Source organism: Schistocerca serialis, chromosome 2 (assembly GCF_023864345.2).
Source record: "Schistocerca serialis cubense isolate TAMUIC-IGC-003099 chromosome 2, iqSchSeri2.2, whole genome shotgun sequence".
Taxonomy (NCBI): domain Eukaryota; kingdom Metazoa; phylum Arthropoda; class Insecta; order Orthoptera; family Acrididae; genus Schistocerca; species Schistocerca serialis.
The window spans coordinates 816,438,392-816,460,692 of record NC_064639.1 but is presented as its reverse complement, the minus strand read 5'-3'; the positions used below and the strand labels follow the sequence as shown (position 1 = coordinate 816,460,692).

The 22,301-nt window shown below is 38.3% G+C and overlaps 1 protein-coding gene across 1 annotated transcript in view; it reads left to right on the top strand.

Annotated features, from left to right (window-relative positions):
- Positions 1-22,301, top strand: part of LOC126458057 (probable multidrug resistance-associated protein lethal(2)03659) — a 289,235-nt gene that overhangs the window by 144,118 nt on the left and 122,816 nt on the right. The window contains exons 9-11 of the mRNA XM_050094855.1: positions 1,611-1,721; positions 1,814-2,047; positions 3,949-4,235. Of these exons, the coding sequence (XP_049950812.1) occupies positions 1,611-1,721; positions 1,814-2,047; positions 3,949-4,235 (632 nt within the window). The remainder of the gene's footprint in view (positions 1-1,610; positions 1,722-1,813; positions 2,048-3,948; positions 4,236-22,301) is intronic.

Sequence of the window (22,301 nt, the reverse complement as noted above, 5' to 3'; positions counted from 1 at the left end):
GTGAGTGATGGGCTGTCTGGTTGGGTGACGACTGTTGAAATCCTCAGCAATGACCCGTGTGCTTCTATCTCCTGATATCAAGATGATTTCAATGCATTCTTCATGTGTTAAGGACATTTTGTAAACTGTAAATAAGGAAACAACGATTAAAACGGTAGCATGAGTAAATTATACCTGACAGTTAAACATATGTAACATATCAGGCATGAGATAGTCACTTTGCACCGTTTCAGACTCCATTTTAGGACTTCTCAGTACGTAATACTTACGCTGCCGAGCGTCCCACTGCTGCCGCAAGTAATTGGCTATAACCCGAGAATGAATAAAGCTATGTTTAAAATAACAACGGCATTGTTTTTCTGATGAAATTCTCTATCTGTTTGATATGTCACATGACCACATTTCCATTTGAAATTTTAGAGTTGAATCCAAGATGGCGGCTTTCAAGATGGCCGCCATGTTGGTGGCATAGCCTATAAAGTTTCCCCCTTCCCGTTCCTCGTGTGTAGGGACTCTGTTTCCTTGTTTCATACTCCATTTAGATTTTATCAGGGTGTTTCCGAACTTTTGGACCACCCTCTATTATTTGTGAAACTGAACAGTTCAAATTTCTTGGTGTTCCGATAGATAGTAAATTGTCATGGAAAGCTCACATTCATGATCTTGTTCAAAGACTTAATGTTGCCATTTTTACTTTTTGAATGGTATCTGAAGTAAGTGATAGTTTGATGCAAAAAGTAGTCTACTTTGCTTATTTTCATTCACTTATGATGTCTGATATTATATTTTGGGGTAACTCTTCATATTCTCAAAGGATATTTTTGGCTCAGAAGTGGGAAGTTCAGGCAATAAGTGGTGCAAGTTTGTGAACCTCTTGTCAACTCATTCATTAGTCTGGGCATTCTGACATTGGCCTCTCGATATATATTCTCTTTTCTGCCATTTCCTATTAACAATATCAGCTTATTCCCAAGAATTAGCATCTTTCACTCAGGTAATACTTGTCAGAAATCCAATCTGCACTTGGACCACACTTCCTTGATTCTTGTGCAGAAAGGTGTGCAGTAAACTGCTCCATCCATTTTCAATAAGGTACCACAAGAATTCAAAAATCTTATCAGTAATCCACGTGCTTTCAAATTGAAATTGAAGAGTTTCCTCATGTGTCTCTCCTTCTACTCTGTTGAGAAGTTTCTTGAAAAAATAATCTGATTCCTGTGTTATGTTGTTGTTTGCGTTTACATAAAGTCTTGTCTTGTCTTTTTTTGGGTTCTTAAACATTTTATTTTGTCTGTTATTGCTTTTATGTTGTACTTGCATGTGCTGATGTGTTCTCTGACATTGGAGATTTGCTTCTCAGTTTGGTCCTACAGAACTAGACGTGTAAAATTAAAAAAAAATATAAAAAAATAAAAGTATTACTTCACATAAAAATTATGTTTCTGATTGACAGTATTATTCCATTATGTATTTTCCATCATTTGATCTTCCTGAATGAGAGTCTTAATAACCCGTCATAATTTGTGTGGTTTGCATTTTTATGTAAGGTTAGTTCATTACGTCATTTAAATGTGTTAAACTAGAGATTATAATTGTTTCTTTTTTTTTAGGTTTTTGTTGTTTCTGCATATTACAATATCATGAAACAAGCAATGAGTGATTCATTCCCCAGAGCTATTGCAGCACTAGCTGAAGGTCTCATTTCTGGCAAGCGTATTGAGGTAATATGCTGGATATCTACAAAAGGGTGTAGAAGTGCTGAACACTGTTATGTATTTCTAAAATTCCTAACCACTTTTGCATGTTTCTACAGAACTTCCTCAACTATGATGAAATAAAGTCAGTGAACCTAGATGCTATTCATGACAGAAGTATTATTCAAATGAAAACTGAAAAGGAGTATGTGGAGAAAGAAACTCCTTGTATCAAATTAACAGATGTCACAGCAAAATGGGAAAGCAATGCTGATGATACTTTAAAGAATGTGACTCTCGAAGTTGTGCCAGGGAAGCTGTTTGCCATTATAGGGCCAGTAGGTTCAGGAAAGGTAGGTACAAAAGGCAGTCTTTCTCTATATGTTCTAGTCTGAGGAGAAAACTGAACCACATTATATTGTTTAATGAAGTCCTTGGTAACTGTTTTCTCAGTCATACTTGTTTATAGTTAAAGTGTTGTAATTGAGCTTGAAATATCTGTACCAGACAAAGAATTGCACATGATTGTCTCAGAACTCAGATCATAAAATTACTGCAATGGAAACATCTCATTTTTGTAGGGACTGTAGAGGTATGTAAGTACTTGTGAATGCTTTGTTAGCAGCTTCTGTGCAAGCATCCTGAACTAATTTTCCGATCTCTCTGCACTGTTATAAAATGAGGGCATTATGTGTAGTGATGATTCAGAAGTCCGACAGAATGCCTTCTTACCTCCACCCCACCTACCCCCTCCACCAGATACACACACATTTTATCCTTCTTTTAGCTGAACCTGTTGTACTTATCTTCACATTGTATGTACCCTCTTTCATGCTCTTATACCTCCCCTCACATTCCTGTTAAGATAAACGTAATATTACGTTGTGTTCTTACCAGTCAGCAGCTTGTAGGGGTAAATATGATATACAATCTCATGTACATCAACATATACAGTACATAGGATGATTAACACATGTAATTTAAGTGCTGTCTTTTTAAGTACCGGCCACAAATCTACCAATGAGGTTTATTATTATTGTTTATCGTATAAAGTCAACCCTTATTCTATAGATGAAAATTTAAACATTGGCTAAAATACTGCTAGCTGTGTGAGAAAATGAATTAATTCAGCTGAATTTATACACTTTGCAAAGAATTCATTGCTGTGTTTCTTTCTGTTGCTGTCATCATTACTAGGTATAAATATCTTACTATTGAACCAAGGCTTCTGCCACAATCATCTAATTTATCCTTGTGTTAATATAGCAGTCCAATTACAGTCCAAAAAGCCACTGTTCATATGTCTGCCATTTCTTTTACTATGATGTACATTCAGTTCTAGTTACTTCATTCATCACCACCTCCATCTATTACTGGGGCATTGCACAGTGTGCCATATCTTATGTATCCAGGTTCCTGGCTTCACTTTGCTCTTTCTTTACACCAGATTTTTCTGCTAATGCCTCCTTATTCTGTCCTTTCATTTCCCTTCCTGTCTTTAGAATTTATACTGCAGCAGGAAATGTAATAAAAAGTGAATTGAAATTTACCCCAGAATTTTTTGCTGTAGTGTCAATCTCAGACTGTGATCTGTTCTTAAATATTATTATTCATTGCCATATTTATGTCTGAAATTATCAAGACATAATAAATTATCATTTAGAAAAAAATGTCATTGATTTTTATATGTTTTTGAACTGTATATAGCTGCAGTTCTGGTGTATATCAATATCCATGGCTCACAGTAGCATAGTACACCAATAGAGGAGCTAAAGCAAACTGTTACAACTGACTGATAAAGTAGGGTATCATGCAATAATTCATTTTCAGCAGCAGCACTAATGTTGCACCTGTGTCAAGGGACTTCAGACAGCTAAAGAAGTCATCTGAATTGGCCTGACACAGTTACAATATTTCTGCTGCTGCTGAAAACGAATTACTGCACGATACTGCACTTTGAGTCAGCTACAACATTTTCTTGTAGCTCCTCTTTTGTTGCCCTATGCTACTGTGACACAGTGATATCGATGTATACCAGAACTGCAGCTATTTACTGTCTGCATACAAACACAAATCAATGACTTTATTTTTCCAGGTGATAATTATGTTTTTATGACTGCCCCTCATGGAATAAAAGGTAGATGATAGATAATATAGGAGTGAGAAATATTTGGTAAGAACAAATAATGTTTTTCGATTAATGTGAGCTTATTTTTTTGTTGTTGTTATTAATTAAGCATTAATTTTTTTCTAGTCATCCTTACTTCAGACTGTTCTGGGTGAGCTGCCAATCACTTCAGGAACATTATCTATAAGAGGCAAAGTTTCATACGCATCACAAGAACCATGGCTGTTTGCTGCAACTCTCCGACAGAACATCCTCTTTGGTGAACCTTACGACAGAGATTGGTACTGGCAAGTAATAAAAGCTTGTGCACTGGAGACAGATTTTGACACATTCCCACACCGTGATAAGACTCTTGTCGGTGATAGAGGCATTATGCTAAGTGGAGGACAGAAAGCTCGTGTTAATCTTGCCAGGTGGGTATATATCTGCGTATCTCATCAGTTATATATGTATATTCTTTAGACAAACCATATCCAGGATGGAATAATGACAATATTATGAAAAGGATAGATTGCTGTTACCATACAGTGGAGATGTTGAGCCCCAGACAGGCACAACAAAGTGACTGCTAAACATGTGAGCCTTCAGCCAGGAAGCTTTCTTCTAAAGTAAACAACACACATGTTCAGGCACACACAACTCACATGCATGTGGCCACTGTCTCTGGCCACCAAGGCTGGACAGTGTACAGTTGTTCCTGGTGGGAGAGCCAATCTGGGAGGTGAGAATAAGGAGGAGGCCAGGTGCAGAGGGGGAGGGGGAGGGGGAGGGATAGCAAGTTAGAGGTGGGAGATGGAAAGGTGCTGCTTGTGGGTCATACAGGGATGTGGCAGGTAGAGGGTAGGGCAGCTAGGTGCAGTTGGGTGGTTTGATGCTTGAAGAGGGAGGAGGGGGGGGGGGGGGGAGTAGAAAAGGGGAGAAGGAGAGGAGAAGAAAAAAGTCTATGGGTGTGCTGGTAAAACAGAAGGCTGTGTAGTGCTCGAGAGGGAACAGGGAGGAGTGAGGTGGATGAAGAACATGGAAAGTGCAGACAGGTTACAAAGGAGATTGCTTACAATCACTCGTGTGAGCGGTTCTAGAATATTGCTCAAGTGTGAGGGATTGGTATCAAATAGGACTAATAGGGGATGTTGAACCTCCACAGAGAAGGGCAGCACAAATGGTCACAGGTTTTTTTAATCACAGAGATACTGAAGAAACTCAACTAGAAGATTCTTGAAGATTGGCATGAAAGTCTAAAACAGTCTATTAACAAAGTTTCAAAGTCTATTGACAAAAGTTTTAAGGACTGGCTTTAAAAGGTGACTCTAGGAATATACTACAACCACCTACATATTGCTCACGTAGGGATTATGAGGATAAGATTAGAATAATTACAGCACACGCAGATACATTCAAACAGTCATTCTTCCTGCACTCCATATGTGAATGGAACAGGAAGAAACCCTAATAATTGGCACAATGAGACATATCGTCTGCCAAGCACTTCACAGTGGTTTGCAGAGTATAGATGTAGATGTAGATATAGTAGACTAATGAAGGTTGAGGCCAGGGGTGTTACGGGAACATAGGACACATTGCAAGTAGAGCTCCCATCTGCACAGTTCAGAAATGCTAGTGTTGGTTGGAAGGATCCAGATGGCATAGGCTGTGGAGCAGTCATTGAAGTGAAAAATTTTATATTTGGCAGTGTGCTCAGCAACTGGATGGTCCAGCTGTCTCTTGGGTACAGTTTATCAGTGGCCATTCATGTGGACAGAGAGCTCATTGGTTGCGATGCCCACATAGAACGCAGCATAGTGGTTGCAGCTTAAGTTGTAGATCACATGACTGGTTTCACGGGTAGCCCTGCCTTTAATGGGGAAGGTGATGCTTGTGGTTGGTCTGGAGTAGGAGGTGGTGGGAGGATGTATGGAACAAGTCTTGCGTGTAAGTCTATTACAGGGGAATGATCCATGAAGCAAGGGGCTCAGAGCAGGGATGGAGTAGGGATGGATAAGAATATTGTGTAGGTTTGGTGGGCAGTGGAATAACATTGTGGAGAGGTGGGAAGAATAGTAGGAAGGATAATCTTCATTTCAGGGAACTATGAGAGGTAGCCGAGAATGTGATTCAGTTGCTCCATTCCCGGGTGGTGCTGACATGCATTAGGAGATTAGGAGTGCTCTCTTGTGGCAGGATGGTGGGATGTTAGGAACTGGTGCATGACAGAAGAGATGAGGCACAGGAGATCTGCTTACGGACAAGGTTATGAGGGTAATTTCAGTCTGTGAAGGCCTCATTGAGACTCTTGGTATATTTTGATAGATACTCTGATCACTATAGATATGACACCCATGGGCGAATAGACAGTGTGGAAGGGACTTCTTGTTATGAAAAGGGTGGCAGCTGTCAAAGTGAAGGATTGCTGGTGGTTGAATGGGGTGATATGGATAGAGGTACTGATGCAGCAATGTTTGAGGCAGAGATCAACATTGCCGAAGATGGCTTGTTGGGTTGAGGAGGACCACATAAAGCAAATGAGAAGGTTTTGAGGTTCTGGAGGAATGTGGATAGGATGTTCTCACTCTCAGTCCAGATCATGAAGATGCCATCAGAAAATCTGAACCAGGTGAGGGGTTTGGAATTCTGGGTGGTTAGGAAGGATTCCTCTAGATGGCCCACAAATGGACTGGCATAGGATGGTGCCGTGCAGGTGCCCATTGCTGTATCATGTATTTGCTTGTAGGTGATGCATCCAAGGTGAAGTAATTGTGGGCGAGGATATAGCTGGTCATGGTGACCTGGAAGGAAGTAGGGACACTGTGCCAGAGTTTGTAGGTGGACAAATCTGAGAATGTTACAGCTAGTGGGGTCCTTCCACCAGGTAATTCCTGTGGTTCAAAGCCACAGTGGTGGAGCCTTTGTCAGCAACTAGGCTTATAAGGTCAGGATTGGTTTTTTGGTGGTTGATTGTGGTTCTTTCTGTGGATGTAATGCTAGCTTCCATATTGAGGGATTTGGGGAATGATGGTGAGGCAAAGTTTGAGGTTAAGAAATTCTTAAATGTTAACTGGGGTTGATTTGGTGGTGGCAGGAAGGGGGTGGATCATGGTTGGATGAAGGGGTGAACTGAGTCAGGCAGAGTTTAGCATTGGTTTTGGGTTGAGTCTGATTGGTAGGGTTGGTGTCGAAAAAGTGTTTCTACTGTAGGACTGGGACAAGGAGAGAAGGTCATTCACAAAGTCCAGCATGATTGATTGTGGGGGTGGGCAATGGGGAAGGCCTTGGGAAAGGACTGATACTTCTGTAGGACTAAGGCTTTTGGAAGAAAGGTTGATGACTGTGTTTCTGGTCTGTTTAGGTTCTGGGTTCTCCCATATAGTTGAATTAAATCAAGACCCAATGGAACTTTCCTCGGTTAAAGAAATATGCAATACCAGCTAAATTCTGAGCAGATTTGAATCCATTTTTATTTATAAATTATGGCATTTATGATTGTAGATGTTTGCAAAGTTTTCTAGCCCTTGGGAACAAATTTACCACAAATATGATTTTTTGTTTGTGTATTAATATTTTAATTTATTGCAATGTTACACTATTAATATTAGTTTGCAAATGAATGACAGAAAATGCTAATAAAACAAAACTACATGATTTATCATTATTTTACAATGTAATAATAATATTAGACTAAACATATGTTACTTTTTATATTTTTATTGTGATTCTATTGATAATCAACCAGTTTTTCAGTATAACCTGAAATTAACAGCTTTAAGAATATTTTCTATAACTTAAAAACTCCATCATCAACTGGTTATTTTCAAAAATACTCAAAGGAATCAATACTTGTGGAAAATACTCAATAAATTAGAACTGAATTCAGATCTAAAAACAGAAGTTACATAAACAACATTTTGACTCATAGGACATGCTGGAAGTTGTTTATATTATACTTGATTGGTGCCAGTGGTGTTAGACTCTTTTTGCTGTTCAAAGGGTTAACATCATGTGAAGCTCTTTGGAGGTGTGGGTTTTATAATGAATGAGAATAAAACCACATATTTTGAAATCAGCACTTCAAGCCTGTTTTAACAAACAATCCAGCACCTGATTAGTCTAATTAAAAAGATGCACACCCCTAGATACCAATGCAATTTGCAAGTTAAGTAAACTGTTTTGTATAAAGTGACTCTTACAATGCAGATACATTGTCATTGCAGTGCTGCTTGCTCACATGCAGTGTCAGCTAAAGTAAATGTTTTCTACATTCTTTATTAGGAGAGAATTGTTACAACCTTTTGGTGCAAGTATATGCTACCCACACAGACTGTATTTGTCCACATTATTTATCTTTTCCCATATAAGAAAAATCTTTTGGCCAGTATGTTCTCTATTAATGTAAATAACAAGAACCTACTTCATAAAATTTCATAGTCATGCTATAGTATTAAGGCCAACCTGCAAGCTAGAGACCCAAGCCATTAGGATGGGTATTAGGGACAGACAATTTAATGAAAAATGTTCTAAATGCTTTATCCAAAAATAACCTTGAGCAGTTAATCAGAGAACTGTCTCAAGAGGGTAACATGTGAGATCTAGCTACAAAGAGGCCTGAACTTTTCAGCTCAGTTAAAGTAGAGCAGGTAATCAAAGATTGTAAGTTTATTACACCATACTAACTGCATGTGTCAATAGGAATATGAAGAAAGGTAAGTAGATATTTCTGCTTAATTAGTGGAAAGAGAGAGAGAGAGAGAGAGAGAGAGAGAGAGAGAGAGAGAGAGAGAGAGAGAGAGAGATCTCAGATTACTTGGGCAGTCAACATCAAACAATCTATCTGAGGCTGAAAATGTTGAGTATAAATAGACAAAGGTCAAGAATATTTTACTGCATGGCTAAAATAAAACTGGCCCAGAAAATATTTATAGAAAGACTGGTGTGCCATTGAGCCTTGCGAATAAACATCAGAGAAAAGAGTGAAAATGGCAACCATTGTCGTCAATGCAGCACTGTGCTTGATTCAGCAAACTGTGAGGCATGCATAGCAGCTCTGCCTGAGGGGTAGCAGCAGTAGTGTTTTCAGTGTTCAGCTCTTCCAGTGTGTGAGGATTATTTGAGTACCATGACCCTACAATTTGCCCCATGGCTGTAAATCACAGGAGGAGAGGTCAGGCAATTGAGGTGGCCAGGAGATTGCACTATCTCTGCTGATAACCCTCTCATCAGTGAATACATCATGCTTTTATGACAAAGTTGTCTGTGCAGTGGGTGCTGTTGCTGCATCTTGCTGAAAATATCCATACAGTAATTCATCTTCTGTGAGCTGACTTACATATGGACATGCTGGTTAGAATTAACAGTTTGATGAAAGATTTGTGCTATGATGTGGACACGTGACATCACACACCAAACACCAAGCTTACTATTATGCAATGGCTCTTCAAAGTACTAATGGGGATTTTACAATGCATAATGGTGCATGTTCCATGAGTTCACGTACCCTGACAGGCTGAACCAACCCTCATCTGAAGAACTGAAAACCAAAAGCCCTGATTCCATTTCACTCAGAAACCACTGGCAGAGCTCAACATGCAAAAGTTTGAGTGGATGCTTTAACTTGCACATTTCGTATGCCACCTGTTACATCTTTGTTTTAGGTTATTCAATTTCTTGGTTGGTTTTCTGTGTTCCTCCTGGTTAGAATCTGTTGCAGTCTCTATCAAAAGCCTTCACGTCCTCTACCCCATTTATTGCTGTGCAGTCCCTTGCTGTAGTGGTGTTTGTGGCTCCTCTCTGTAAAATTTCCCACGTAATGGTACATAGTTACAGTTGTTAGCAGTCACAGTGTCAGCAGTCACATTCACTTGTGTGTGTGTGAATGTGCTCTCGAACACGGGATGAGTTGGTTGATGTTCGTAAGCAGCTGGAAATTGACCGACTGTCAAATGATTGGCAGCTGCTGCAAATGGGTGCGTTGAAAGAGCTCTCCAGAGAGTCGTGTACTTGTGATATCTGTACCAGAGGTACCTCAAGTACTATCCTCTGCCATGTACCCTGTCTCCTCCACAGAAAGTACAGGATTTGTCATTACTCACCAACTTGACTGCAAATGGCATGTCAGTGGTAGATCTAGGTGTCCTGTACAGGTTGGCTGAGGACCAGGGAGGACTCAGGGTGTTGTACCGATCCTCTTAACCAACACGTTTGAAGTGCTGTCTTTCAGTGAAACTGAAACTGAGCCAGTGGGACTCACTTCACTTGTTTTGGGGAAATCTGTCTTGTCTGGTGTCAGGAGGAGGAAAACCCAAAAGGGCAGGGGTCTATTAATTACCGCCAGTTCAAATGTATGGCGAATGATAGTACCCCTTGGGGAAATGAGAGAAAGGGACAGGAAAGGACACCAGGTGCCCTGAGTGTGTATGCCTGGGGGCAGTCATTGATGGAACACGGTGCAATGAACCACAGATTGTGGTGCATGTTGGAACAAATTATGCCTATCGTCTGGGCTCTGAGGTCATTCTTGGGTCATTCCATTGACCAGCAGAGAAGGCTGAGAAGACCAGCCGTGTACATGGAGTTTCAATGAAGCTCACAATTTGCAGCATTGTCCCGATAACTGATCGTGCCCTTTGGTTCTGAGTCAGATTGAAGGACTGAACAGAGACTTCCAAAGTTCTGTGACAAGGTAGGCTGTGACCTCCTGGACTTGTGCCATAGGGTTGAGGACTGTAGGGTCCTCCTGAATGTGTTGGGTGGGCACTACACATCAGAGGCTGCTACTCAGTTAGCTGACTGTGTGGGGGAGTCCAGACAAGGGTATTTTAGATTAGGCACTCTCCATCCAATCCAGATAATGATAGCTGTGACGCAGCATGTGAAGGTTGCTGTGAATAGACAGGTTACTCCTGTAACCGAAATTGCAGATCTGAAGATGGTTCTAGAGGAACCGAAACCGGTCATGTGAATAAACATTTTTTGCAATCAAGACGGATTATAAATAACATTGGAAAAACCAGTGATTCTGGTTATCCCATCAGACGTTATGTCTGTTTTTGCAAAATCCAGCAGTTAATTGTGAAAATTACGGATTTTTTCTGGTGGCCATGATAACACACCCTGTGAAACTTTACTGAGTGCCTTCTCTGAAAACTACCTAGAATGGATAGTTAGGAACACCACTCATGATGGAAATATATTGGATCTAATGGCAACCTCTTTGAGGATGTCCACATCAAAACTGGCATCAGTGACCAATACATGGCTGTGGCAACAATGATTACCAAAGTACAAAGGACAACTAAACAAGCAGAAAGATATATGTGTTCAGTAAACTAGATAAAAAATCAGTAGCCATACCTCAATGAGGAACTTGAAACTTTCAGCACAGGACAGGAGCATGTACAGGAACTCTGGCTCAAGTTTAAAAGACTAGTTGACCATTCACTGGATATATGTGTACCAAGTAGAAAAGTTCATAATGGGAGGAAACCTCCATGGTATACAGTCACTGTAAAAAGAAATTTCTAAAGAAACAGAGATTACTGCATAATAGGTGTAAAACAAAGTGTAGGGCTATGAATAGAGAGATGCTGTATGAAACGTGCAATCAAGAGAGCAATGCATGATACCTTCAGTAACTACCATACCAGAATACTGTCAAGTGATCTTTCACAGAACCCAGAGAAATTCTGGTTATATGTAAAGGCTGTTAGTGACACCAAAGTTAAGAGTCCTGTCCATAGTGAATGACACAGGATATGAAATTGAGGAAAACCCATGAGAATTGCCCTAATTTAATCCTTGTACCACTAAAAAGATGAATGAAACAAGTATTAGTGTCAGTGTCATTGAGAAACAGCTGAAACTGTTAAAATTGGATAATGATTCAGGACCCAATGGTGCCCCTGTCAGATTCTATACTGAATTTTTGGCTGAGTTAGCCTCTCTTCTAATTATAATCTACCATATATCTGTTGAACAACCTGCCCAGTTCTTGGTAAAAGGCACAAGTCACACCCATCTACAAGAAGGGTGGTAGAAGTGATCCACAAAACTACCACCCAGAATCCTTGACATCAATTTGTTGTAGGATCTTAGAACACATTCTGAGCTCAGACATAATGGGGTACCTTGAACTGAATAACCTCCTCAATGCCAACAAGCATGGATTTTGGAGACACCAATCATGTGAAACCCAATTCATACTTTCCTCAAATGATATACTGAAAGCTTTGGATAAGGCAATCAGGCAGACGCTGTGTTTCTTGATTTCTGAAAAGCATTTGACTGAGTACCATACCTACGTTTATTGTCAAAAGTATGATCATATGGATATCAAGTGAAATTTGTGACTGGATTGAGAGCTTTTTGGTAGGGAGGATGCAACCTGTTATCTCGGATGGTGAGTCATCATCAGATGTAGATGTAATTTCAGTTGTGCCGCTGGAAAGTGCGATTGGATCCTTACATATCATGTTGTATATTAGTGACCTTGCAGACAGTATTGATAGTAAAAATCAGGATTTTTACAGATGGTGCAGTTATCTATAATGAAGTACTATCTGAAAGAAGCTCCATAAATTTTCAGTCAGAACTTGATAGACTTCAAAGTGTTGCAAATATTGAAACTTGCTTTAAATGTTCAGAAAAGTAAAACTGAACACTTCACAAAACAAAAAAACAAAAAATGTAGTATCCTGTGACTATACTATCAACAAGTCACTGTTGGAATCAGCCAACTCATACAAATACCTGGGTGTAACAGTTTGTAGGGATACGAAATGGAATGGTCACATAGGTTCAGCCGTGGGTAAAGGACAACTTTGATTTATTGGTAGAATACTGGGAAAGTGCAATCAATCTACCAAGGAGATTGCTTACAACTCACTTGTGCGACTGGTTGTAAAATATTGCTCAAGTGTGTGAAGTCATACCAGATACTGAATACTGAACATATGGAGAGAAGGACAGCATGAATGGTCAGAGATTTGTTTGGTCTGTGGGAAAATGTCACAGAGAAAATGAAGGAACTGAATTGAAAGACCCTTGAAGACAGACGTAAACTATCCTGAGAAAGTCTATTAACAAAGTTTCAAGAACCAGCTTGAAGTGACTGCTCTAGGAATATACTACAACTCCCTATGCATCTCTCACTTAGGGACTGTGAAGATAAGTTTAGAATAATCACTGCATGCACAGAGGCATTCAAACATTCATGCTCCGTACATGAATGGAACAGGAAGAAACTCCGCACTGCATATCACGGTGGTTGAAGAGTATACTGTAGGTGTAGATGTAGAGAGTCCAGCATTCTGTGTGCTACCTCCTGCCACATAGTTTTGGGTTTACCATCACATTAGGGTAGGTTCTGGTCCAATAAATGGAGTCATGACACCTGTCATTTCCAGCCTATCAACTTGATGACCAACAACAGAAATAAACCATATTCCTGTTGTTTGTGTTGTGTCTGTAATTAATGGCCATCAACTTGACAATTACACATGATCAAGATATGTTACAAATGACAACACAATGTAAATATACTTATTTTATTTGTTCCCAACAATTCATGTTCTTCACTGTGCTATCCACACTTTTATAGTCCACAGACTTCCAGAGAAGTCACCATTTAATTGATCTTAATTTTTTTCATCCATACCAGTTGAAACTTTTATTGCAGACTGTTATAGGCCATTAATTCACATAAATTCTAATATTTAACTCAGTTCTACTCATACTAGAAAGCTATCATTCACTGCTAGTATTTAACTTTCACATGTACAATTATAAATGATTATTAATTAATAACCACTTGACTTCTTAATACAGTTCTTCCTATGATCACCATCTTAGCTTTTACTGCCACAGATCCCTGTCTTTATGATCCAACCAACACATCTAGCTCTGGATATACCTACTCTCCTGACCAGTTGTTACATACTGCAAGACTGCCAGTTACAACTTGACACAACATTTCTGCTGCCTAAAAATGGCATGTAATGTACCACAGGTTCCAGACTGTCAGGCTGTGGCTATTGCAAGCTAACCAAAAGTGTATGACTGTAGCAGGCATAGTATTCTTATGACGCACACTATTTTATCATGAGCACCGTTTTGTGTTACATTCAACTGGTCTTTAAACACTCAAATGTAATGGCAGTGAAGTGTTCGGGATGAAGCATACAGGGGATGTGCATGTGCAGACATGTGACAGCAACCAGTTGGTGCATTGAAATTATGGTTTCTATTATTTTCTGAGATGGGCATTTCTCCTGTTCATTAACAAGGGTCAGTTTTGTGCTGGTCTTCTAAATATTTTCTCAGCCTACACAATAAATTTCAGACAGGTGTGTAGCAGGCATAGTCTTGATGGATGGGTTGGACAGACATATTAGGAAGCTGCTCTGAAAGCAAAGGGACTTTTACTGCAGAATTAAACATAGCCAAAACCTCATGGACAAACAAAAACTGAACTAAGCTAAATTAGCATAAAGAGACCCATGGCTGGTATGTTCAAGAAAAGCAAAAATCTACCAATTTGACACAAAATCCTAATAAGTTTGGGTCAAATGTTAAATCAGTAAACAGATCAAAGCCAACTGTTCTGACACTCAGCGATCATAATAGTGTTAAAATGGAGAGCACAGGAAAAGATTGAAATACGAAATGTCTTTTTCCAAAATTGTTTCACAGAAGAACATCATTTTTTCAGTTGTCACACAATTGGAAAAATGGTAGCTATTGAAATAAATGAACATGGGATAGAAAATCAACTAAAATGACTCAAGACAGGAAGGGCAACTGGACCTGATGGGATGCTAGTACGATTCTACAAAGATTATGCAAAATAAGTTTCCCTCTTCTAGCAGCAGGTTACTAAAGGTCACTTGAGAAAAAAAATATTCAAAGTGATTGGAAAAAAATGATAATTAATTCTGTGTTAAATACAAAGGCAGATCATTTATATAAACATGTGAGGGTAAATATTTGTTTTGTGTGGCATGGAGTTTCCAGTAACACACTGAATGCTTAAGGGGAGAACTGGAGTAATCACCCATCAATGAAATAGTAATTGAAGAATTATTGTGTAAACACTTTTGTAAAAAGTCTGCAGTTCAACTCAGTGTGAATTTGAGATCCACTTGATGCAGATTGATGTGACTCAACTTGTAATAAAAGCAAATTGTCATCTAGAACAGTTGAAGTCCATTTAGAGACTAGAAATTGGAGAAAGTTTAATAAGTAATGTATCACAATTAAACCTACATCAAGATTGTTCTATGGTTTTGAAACCCAGATCCCTCTCATGTGGTGACTGTGTGTGAAATACAAATTTGAAGTGAAAATGTTTTTTGGAGATTAACAAAAAAATGTGAGACTTATGAAGAAGAATGAAACATTTAAAAATAGGAAACACTGTTTTGAAGAATATTTTAATTATGACCTGGTTTCTCAAGATTGGAGATTATGCCACTACTCTCAAGTGAACATGAAGAACATTAATGAAGAGAGACAGTGTCAATACATATGTAAGTTTTGCCATACAGGAAACAAGGCTAGGCAACTCCACAAAATAAAAACAATTGAATACTTTGTTATTGCTTGAAATGCTAGACAGAACTGAAGATTGGACTTTACATTTCATCTGTAAAGTGATTTAAGAGATTATTTCAAAGTTATCTGCAAGTACTGTGAATAGGTGGTGTGAATTAATTCTACATAATATTTACACCACAGAAGAATTGACATTAACTGGAAGTGATATAATTCTTTATTTAATACACCAATATGGTATTAAGTGCTGCGTATGCAAACTTGGAATAATTGTAAAAGATTTGTCATTAGCTACAAAGAACAAACAAAAATAAATTTTTCTTGGCAACATTAACAAGCAAACTATTGTCAGGTAATTCAGCAACAATATCAGTACACTAGTAATCATTATCCGGTGACATATGGTATGCAATTTGAAGGGGAAACAAGATTTTGTACTGATTGAATTTAATTTTGATTATCCTTCGACAATAAAAGTCAAAACCTGAAATCAAAGTTAACTTTGGTTTGCACTAATTGTATGCTAAACACTCAGTTCAGTCTATGAGAAGAATAGTTTGAGAAACCAATAACAGAGAGCACTGTAAGCTTCCTCATCAACTTGGGAGGTGAATAGCAGCCTGAAGTTCACAGTCAACAGTTACTATATGATGTGGCCATGCAGCACAGTTGGCAACCAACATCCAGTGCTGCATGTCACAGCCATGCAGTGGGTATGTGAGACAGCTGCAGATGAAGAACAGATGCAGTTGACACAGTACACAAATGCTCAGCAGAGTCCACTGTATGGTTGATTGTGGAGTGATTTCTAAATTGCAACTCATACATTGAAACTGAACTTGTTAGGTGAATATCAAGTGACACAGAAGATTTCTAAGACAAAATTTAATTCCAACAGAAAATTTCAGAAATTTTGCTGGTTACTGAATGATACAGAGACAAGAAAAATATATCATTTATTATTAGTACGGTTTTAGTTAATCTGCATCACTAACTATGGGACTTAATACATTAATATTTGTTAGATTGACAAAAATGGCTCTCATAGAGAGGAGTAAACCATTTGATTCATTTATGCAGGCATTCACACAGAAAAATTAAAGATTTTCTCAAATGGAAGAAGAAATAACAGCAGAACTGAACAGAGGATTTTCTCAAATAGCAAATATATTTTCTCAATTCAGAGGAGTACTATATAATGTAGATCTTCAACAGATACACAAGTTAGATAATCGTTTAGACAAGGCTGTTCTAGCTTAAGAACTCAACTGCAAGTGGCTGGGCACCTGTGGGCACTGGCAGGCAGGAGTGAGTAAACAGCTGGCACACATGCATGCATTGTCATAGTTGGATAGCACTGTCCACTGTGCATAAAACACTGGCTAGGGGGAAGACCATGTGCAAGGCAATAAAGGATGGTTGATTATAATTTTTAATGTGTTGGGTCATGCAGCTGGGGCCTTTCTGTAGTTTTTACTCTCGTCATTGTAGAAAGCAGTTGTTCACAACCATGTGTTGAGCCAAACATATATATGATGTCAGCTGCATTCCTGTGTAATTTGGGAAAGTCTTTTGTACAAAGATCATGATCTCATCTTATGAAATACATGATTTTGTAATATCTGTCCTTGAGCAGTGTGATGTTTTACAAAAGTTGTTTGTTCCATTTCTGAAGGAGTATTACCCGGTACAACTGAAAATGGAGCACTAAACAGTTTTAACTTGTTTTGTAGGCAATACATGTCCTGAAACTCAACTCAATACCTTGATGAAGTTGTATGATAATTGGTTGAAAATTCCCAAAACTTAGTTCTTCAGGCAACCGAAGGAATGAAAAACACTCAGAAAATGTTAAATTTCCTCTACCAAGTTGCCTTTCAAATACATGAATTTTGTCCATGAATGCATACATTTTATTGTAAATATCAACAATTAATAGATCCTTTCCTTGAAGTGATGCATTTAAGCTGTTTAAATGCCTTGTAATGTCAGTTAAAAAGGCCAGGTCTGCTACCCATGTCTCATCAGGGAGTGATGGTTGCCTGTCTCCTTTCATTTCCATAAACAAGGCAATTTCTTCCCAAATTATGAAAACTATGTCGAGAACTGTGCCTCCGCTAAGTCACCATACTGTGCAGTGATAAGGAATATTGCTATAGGCTGCTTCCAGGTCATGCAAAAAGACTTTGAACTGGTGGTGGTTGACACCATAGCATCTCACAAAATTTACACACTTCACTATGATGTCAGTGTGTTTCACACTTTCAGCAAAACAGACTTCCTGCTGCTCGAAACAGAGTACGCTTGATATTTCTTTCCAAAATTTCTTTCTTTCTAAAATTCTGTCTTGATTTTTTGCTTCAAATAAGTCATGTAACCTTACTGGCTCCCAACCACTTGCAGTTGCCACAGAATAGAGCCTGTCCCATGGCAAGAACATGTTTTCTGCAGACTCACAGACAACCACACATATGTGATGACCTGGGATTGTGTACTCCTTTGGTATCACATCTATCAGCTCCTCAAAAACCTATAGTTCTGAATTAATATCCCTCACAGATATTGTGAGCCGAGCAACATCTGTGGTTTCATCAAGGGCTAACAAAAAAGTTGTAAAGTCTGGCACTTCTGCTTCAGTTGATTTTCCAATCTGTGTCCATATTCAGAATCCGGTGAGGTACCATTTGCTTGGAGAGGCAAACTCCTTCAAATTCCATATTGTCTGCTGGTGCTAAGCACTCGACAATGGCAAGCAGACATGATTTCACCAAGGGAACCATTGAGAATGGTGTTCCAGTTGTTGCAATGATGTGTGCAACTTTGTAGCTTGCTTGAAGCATCGCATCAGAGTTGAATCTTCATCAGTGTCAGCAGTCTACAATAGTTGCATAACACATGTGTAGTAAATGAAATCAATACTAAGACAGAGGGTGTAGAAGAAGTATGTATTCATTTGTGATATTTATTTATTTATTTTATGTCAGATTTGCCTGTTGCTGAACTTTGCTCTTCAGTGTGACAATGAGTTGCTTTCTTGTGTTACTGTCCACCTCATCATACTGTATCACATGAAGGGACATATAGTGATGCTGTGTATTATACTTCTTAATTGTACTCAGAACTTTATGGCACACAAGCCACTGAGGCAACCCATCTTTCTCAAAAAATGAAAACTGTTCTTCCCAACTTGGCAAAAATGGCAACAGGCTGCTTCTAGAACTCATTGTTGTCACTACTTCCACTAAGAAGCACAAGATGTAACTAAGTGACAGGCACATAATGGAGCATTGTGCATGTATGGTGAAATGGGCCCCTGCGGGTGGCCTATCCCCTAGCGCCTGCTCACTGGGCAAGCTCTAGAGCACCTGCAGGTGCCCATGCCCCATGGGGGCTCACTTGAACCATATTTTGGTGCATTATAATAGCTTATATAATATAAAGGCTCAAGAAGAGTTGTAGTATTAATTAAGAATGTCATCATGGAACCATTTTCTTTTTCCCTGTAAGGACACCTGTTGTGGTGTATGTTAATGTAGTGTAAATGAGTGGGGACTTGGGGAAAGTCTGCCAATAATTACTGCGGATTTAGTACCATTTACTTTCTGTTCAAGGTAATACCTTTTCTATCCTTGCTACATGGAGGTACTAGTTTATTCATAATTACGATGATCTTTCTACCCTTTGTCTTCTGTGCACATAAGCAATATTTTTCTCTACAGGGAAGTATCAGTTTTGTGTTTGGAATATTGCTCATATAGAAGAGTCCACCAGAAATGGTAAGGCTAGTTGTAGCAATGCAGGAGGAAACAGAACACCTTCTTGGAATCTTCCACTGGGAGAGAAATGGTTTATTTTAATGACGGTGTCAACCCCTTAATAAGTTTTGGGAATAATAGTATTGTTTTAAATTATTGATGGTAATACCCCAATGACAAGTTCTAGATGAATGTTACTGGAATATAATTTTGTTCATCTTTATAATGAAATTTTGTAGGTTAAATTTATTAAATGACAGAATCTGATGAGGATGTGTACAGTTTTCTAATGGGTGGTAATGCTAAATGTATATGGGTTTTGAACAAAATAAATTTGTGCTATTTTGAGTATACTGAATGATAATGTGACTGGATTTTAATAATTTTCTGAAGATTGTTAATGAATTAATTTAAAAATTTAGGCAATGATGATTACCTTAACAATAAGTACTCAAGCTAATTATTATTGTAGCATACCTGTAGAATTTGAGGAAGGATGAATGACGAGTTGTTATTACCTTGGATCATTGTCCAGGTAGCTTGAGGCTGAGGAATTATAATGTTTAACACAAAAATGAATCTTAATATTTTTCTAGATTTTATTTTCAACTACATGTTAATTTAGTAGTGTAAATAACATAGTCTATGTAAATACAATAAGTTATGGCCATGTAAATGCCAATAGAAGCTATTGCTTCATGAGTATGGCACATTTTGAGCTTCAATGGTAAAGAAAGAAGAATGATGAAATAATATATGAAGATATTACTGGTATGATATTTACAAAAATGATTCCAGTATATTGAAATATTGTATCTGTAACAGAAATCCATAAATTAATTAATATGACCGATTTTATTAAAGCCCATATCATTATTTATACTTTGAAAGAAAACTAACAATGATAATAATGATGAATATAATGTGATTGGATAGATAAGAAATCTACTCACCAAGCAGCGGCAGGAGGACACACATATAAAAAATGTTTTACTTATGCAAGCTTTGAGAGCCAGTGGCTCCTTCTTCTGGCAGAAGGATTGAAGGGGAAGAAGAGGGGTGAAAGGAAAGGAACTGGAGAGGTTTAGGACAAGGGGTAGAGTTTGGAAAAGTTGCACCTCTCCTGATCCGGGGTTCTGGAGACTTTTCTGAACTATATCCTTGTACTCCAATTCCTTTCCTTTCACCCCTCTTCCTCCCCATAAATCATTTCGCCAGAAGAAAGTGCCACTGGCTCTGAAAGATTGCATAAGAAAAAACTTTTTTATATGTGTGTTCTGCTGCCACCACTTGGTGAGTAGATTCCTCACCTATCCATTTACATTATATTGTCAAAAATTGATTACTTTTATTGTTATAAATAATACAAAAAATTATATACCTACCTTTTATAACTCATAAACCTATAGTTTTCTAAAGCAAATCCAAAAATGGTATAAATTTTTTGAGTAGAAGAATAATTAATTAATAAAAAGGAAAAGCAAATGTTATTTTTATATGGGGGGACTTAAAAAAGTGAGTTACACATGTTTTGCCATCCTAAGGCCATTGCATAGTGCCTTGTCAGAAGGGAGTACATGTTCTGGGTTCCATGCAGAGACAGTTCTGCTGTAGTATGGATATCAGGTGCATCACAGCACAGAAGTGTAGTGACATGATACTGGAAATGTGCCCCAAAATTGAAGTATGCTGGACAGTACAATTCTTGAGAGCAAAAGTCTACATTGCATATCGATTCATCATGAAATTCAGATGGTTCATGGACCAAATGTAATGTTGTGTCCACCCGTAGTGAAATGTTGCCAAAAATTTGACCAAGGCTGTACAGAGGTATGTGGTGCTGACTGGGAAGGAAGGTCATTGACATCAATCACAGACAATGATGTTCAGGCTCCGGAGGAACTGATTTGTAGCAACTTCTGATGATGAGGCTGTCCACACTGCATTTCTCAAATGGCTGTTATGACCAAAGAGAAGACTGAGAAATGAGTGTTTGGTAAAACATTCTGGCCATTGTTGACAGAAACTTAGTGATTGTTGAAAAGTAGTGTCATGTATCTGTGGCACTTTGAAGTGCAGCATTCAGCAAAACTTTTTTGACCAGCCATAATAATGTGTAACTTACTTTTTGATGTCCTTGTGTATGTGGATGAAAAATGATTCTTACTGTAATGTTTTTTAATTGGATAGATGAAGGGGCAATGACAACATAAATGGACAAGAGGGTTAAATAAGAAGGAATGATGGCCACGTGGGCTAATATAACAACGAAAACAATCATTTATTGACAAAATTATTTAATTGGATGGATAAAAAATCTACTCACCAAGCATTGGCAGAACACACACATAAAAGATAGTTGTAACTGGCAAGATTACAGAGTCAGTGGCTCCTTCTTCGGGCAGAGGTGTTGAAGGAGGAGGAAGAGGGGTGAAGGAAAAGGACTGGAGAGGTCTAGGAAAAGGGGTAGATTTTGGGAAAGTCACCCAGAGGGTCAGGGGAGACTTACTGTATGGGATGAGAAGGAAAGACTGATTCTTGGGGACTGCATCAGATGAGATTTAAAAACCTGAGAGCTTAAAGGTGAAGGTGGAAGACAGTGTAATATGCAGATAGAGACGTTTAGTGTAATGTTTAAGATTTGAATTAGACTGCTTAGAAAATGGTAACATGATTACTCATTTATATGTGGTAGCATATGTGAGAGTACAAAATTTTTACAGAAATAAATTCAGATTTTTCTCATAAGACTCAGAGGTGCATAGTTTTCTATAGTCTAGTCGTCTATAAATGAGCAAGATAGGTGGTAATTAATTTTATGTTAGAGCTTACAATTTTTAAGCACAATGAAAAAGACTGGCTCAGCATCCAGAGACAGTGGTCGTTTTAGTGTGAGTTGTGCTTGTGTGAATGTGCGTGTATGTTTTCTATTTTTCAAGAAGAACTTTTTGTGAAAGCTTAATATTTTAGCAGTCTTTTCATTGTGTGTGTCTGAAATTCAACACCTTCTCTGTGGTGAGAATTAATCTCTCCTTTCCACACTATTTCTAGAACATGAAAATTTTAGATGTAAATAACTTTTGAAAAATTAAGTGTTCAGAAAAAGTAAAACATTCCCTTGAGAGAGATGAATGAGAGCTTTCAAATAATCTCTGCCAACACTGACATAAACAATTTTAACAAGGT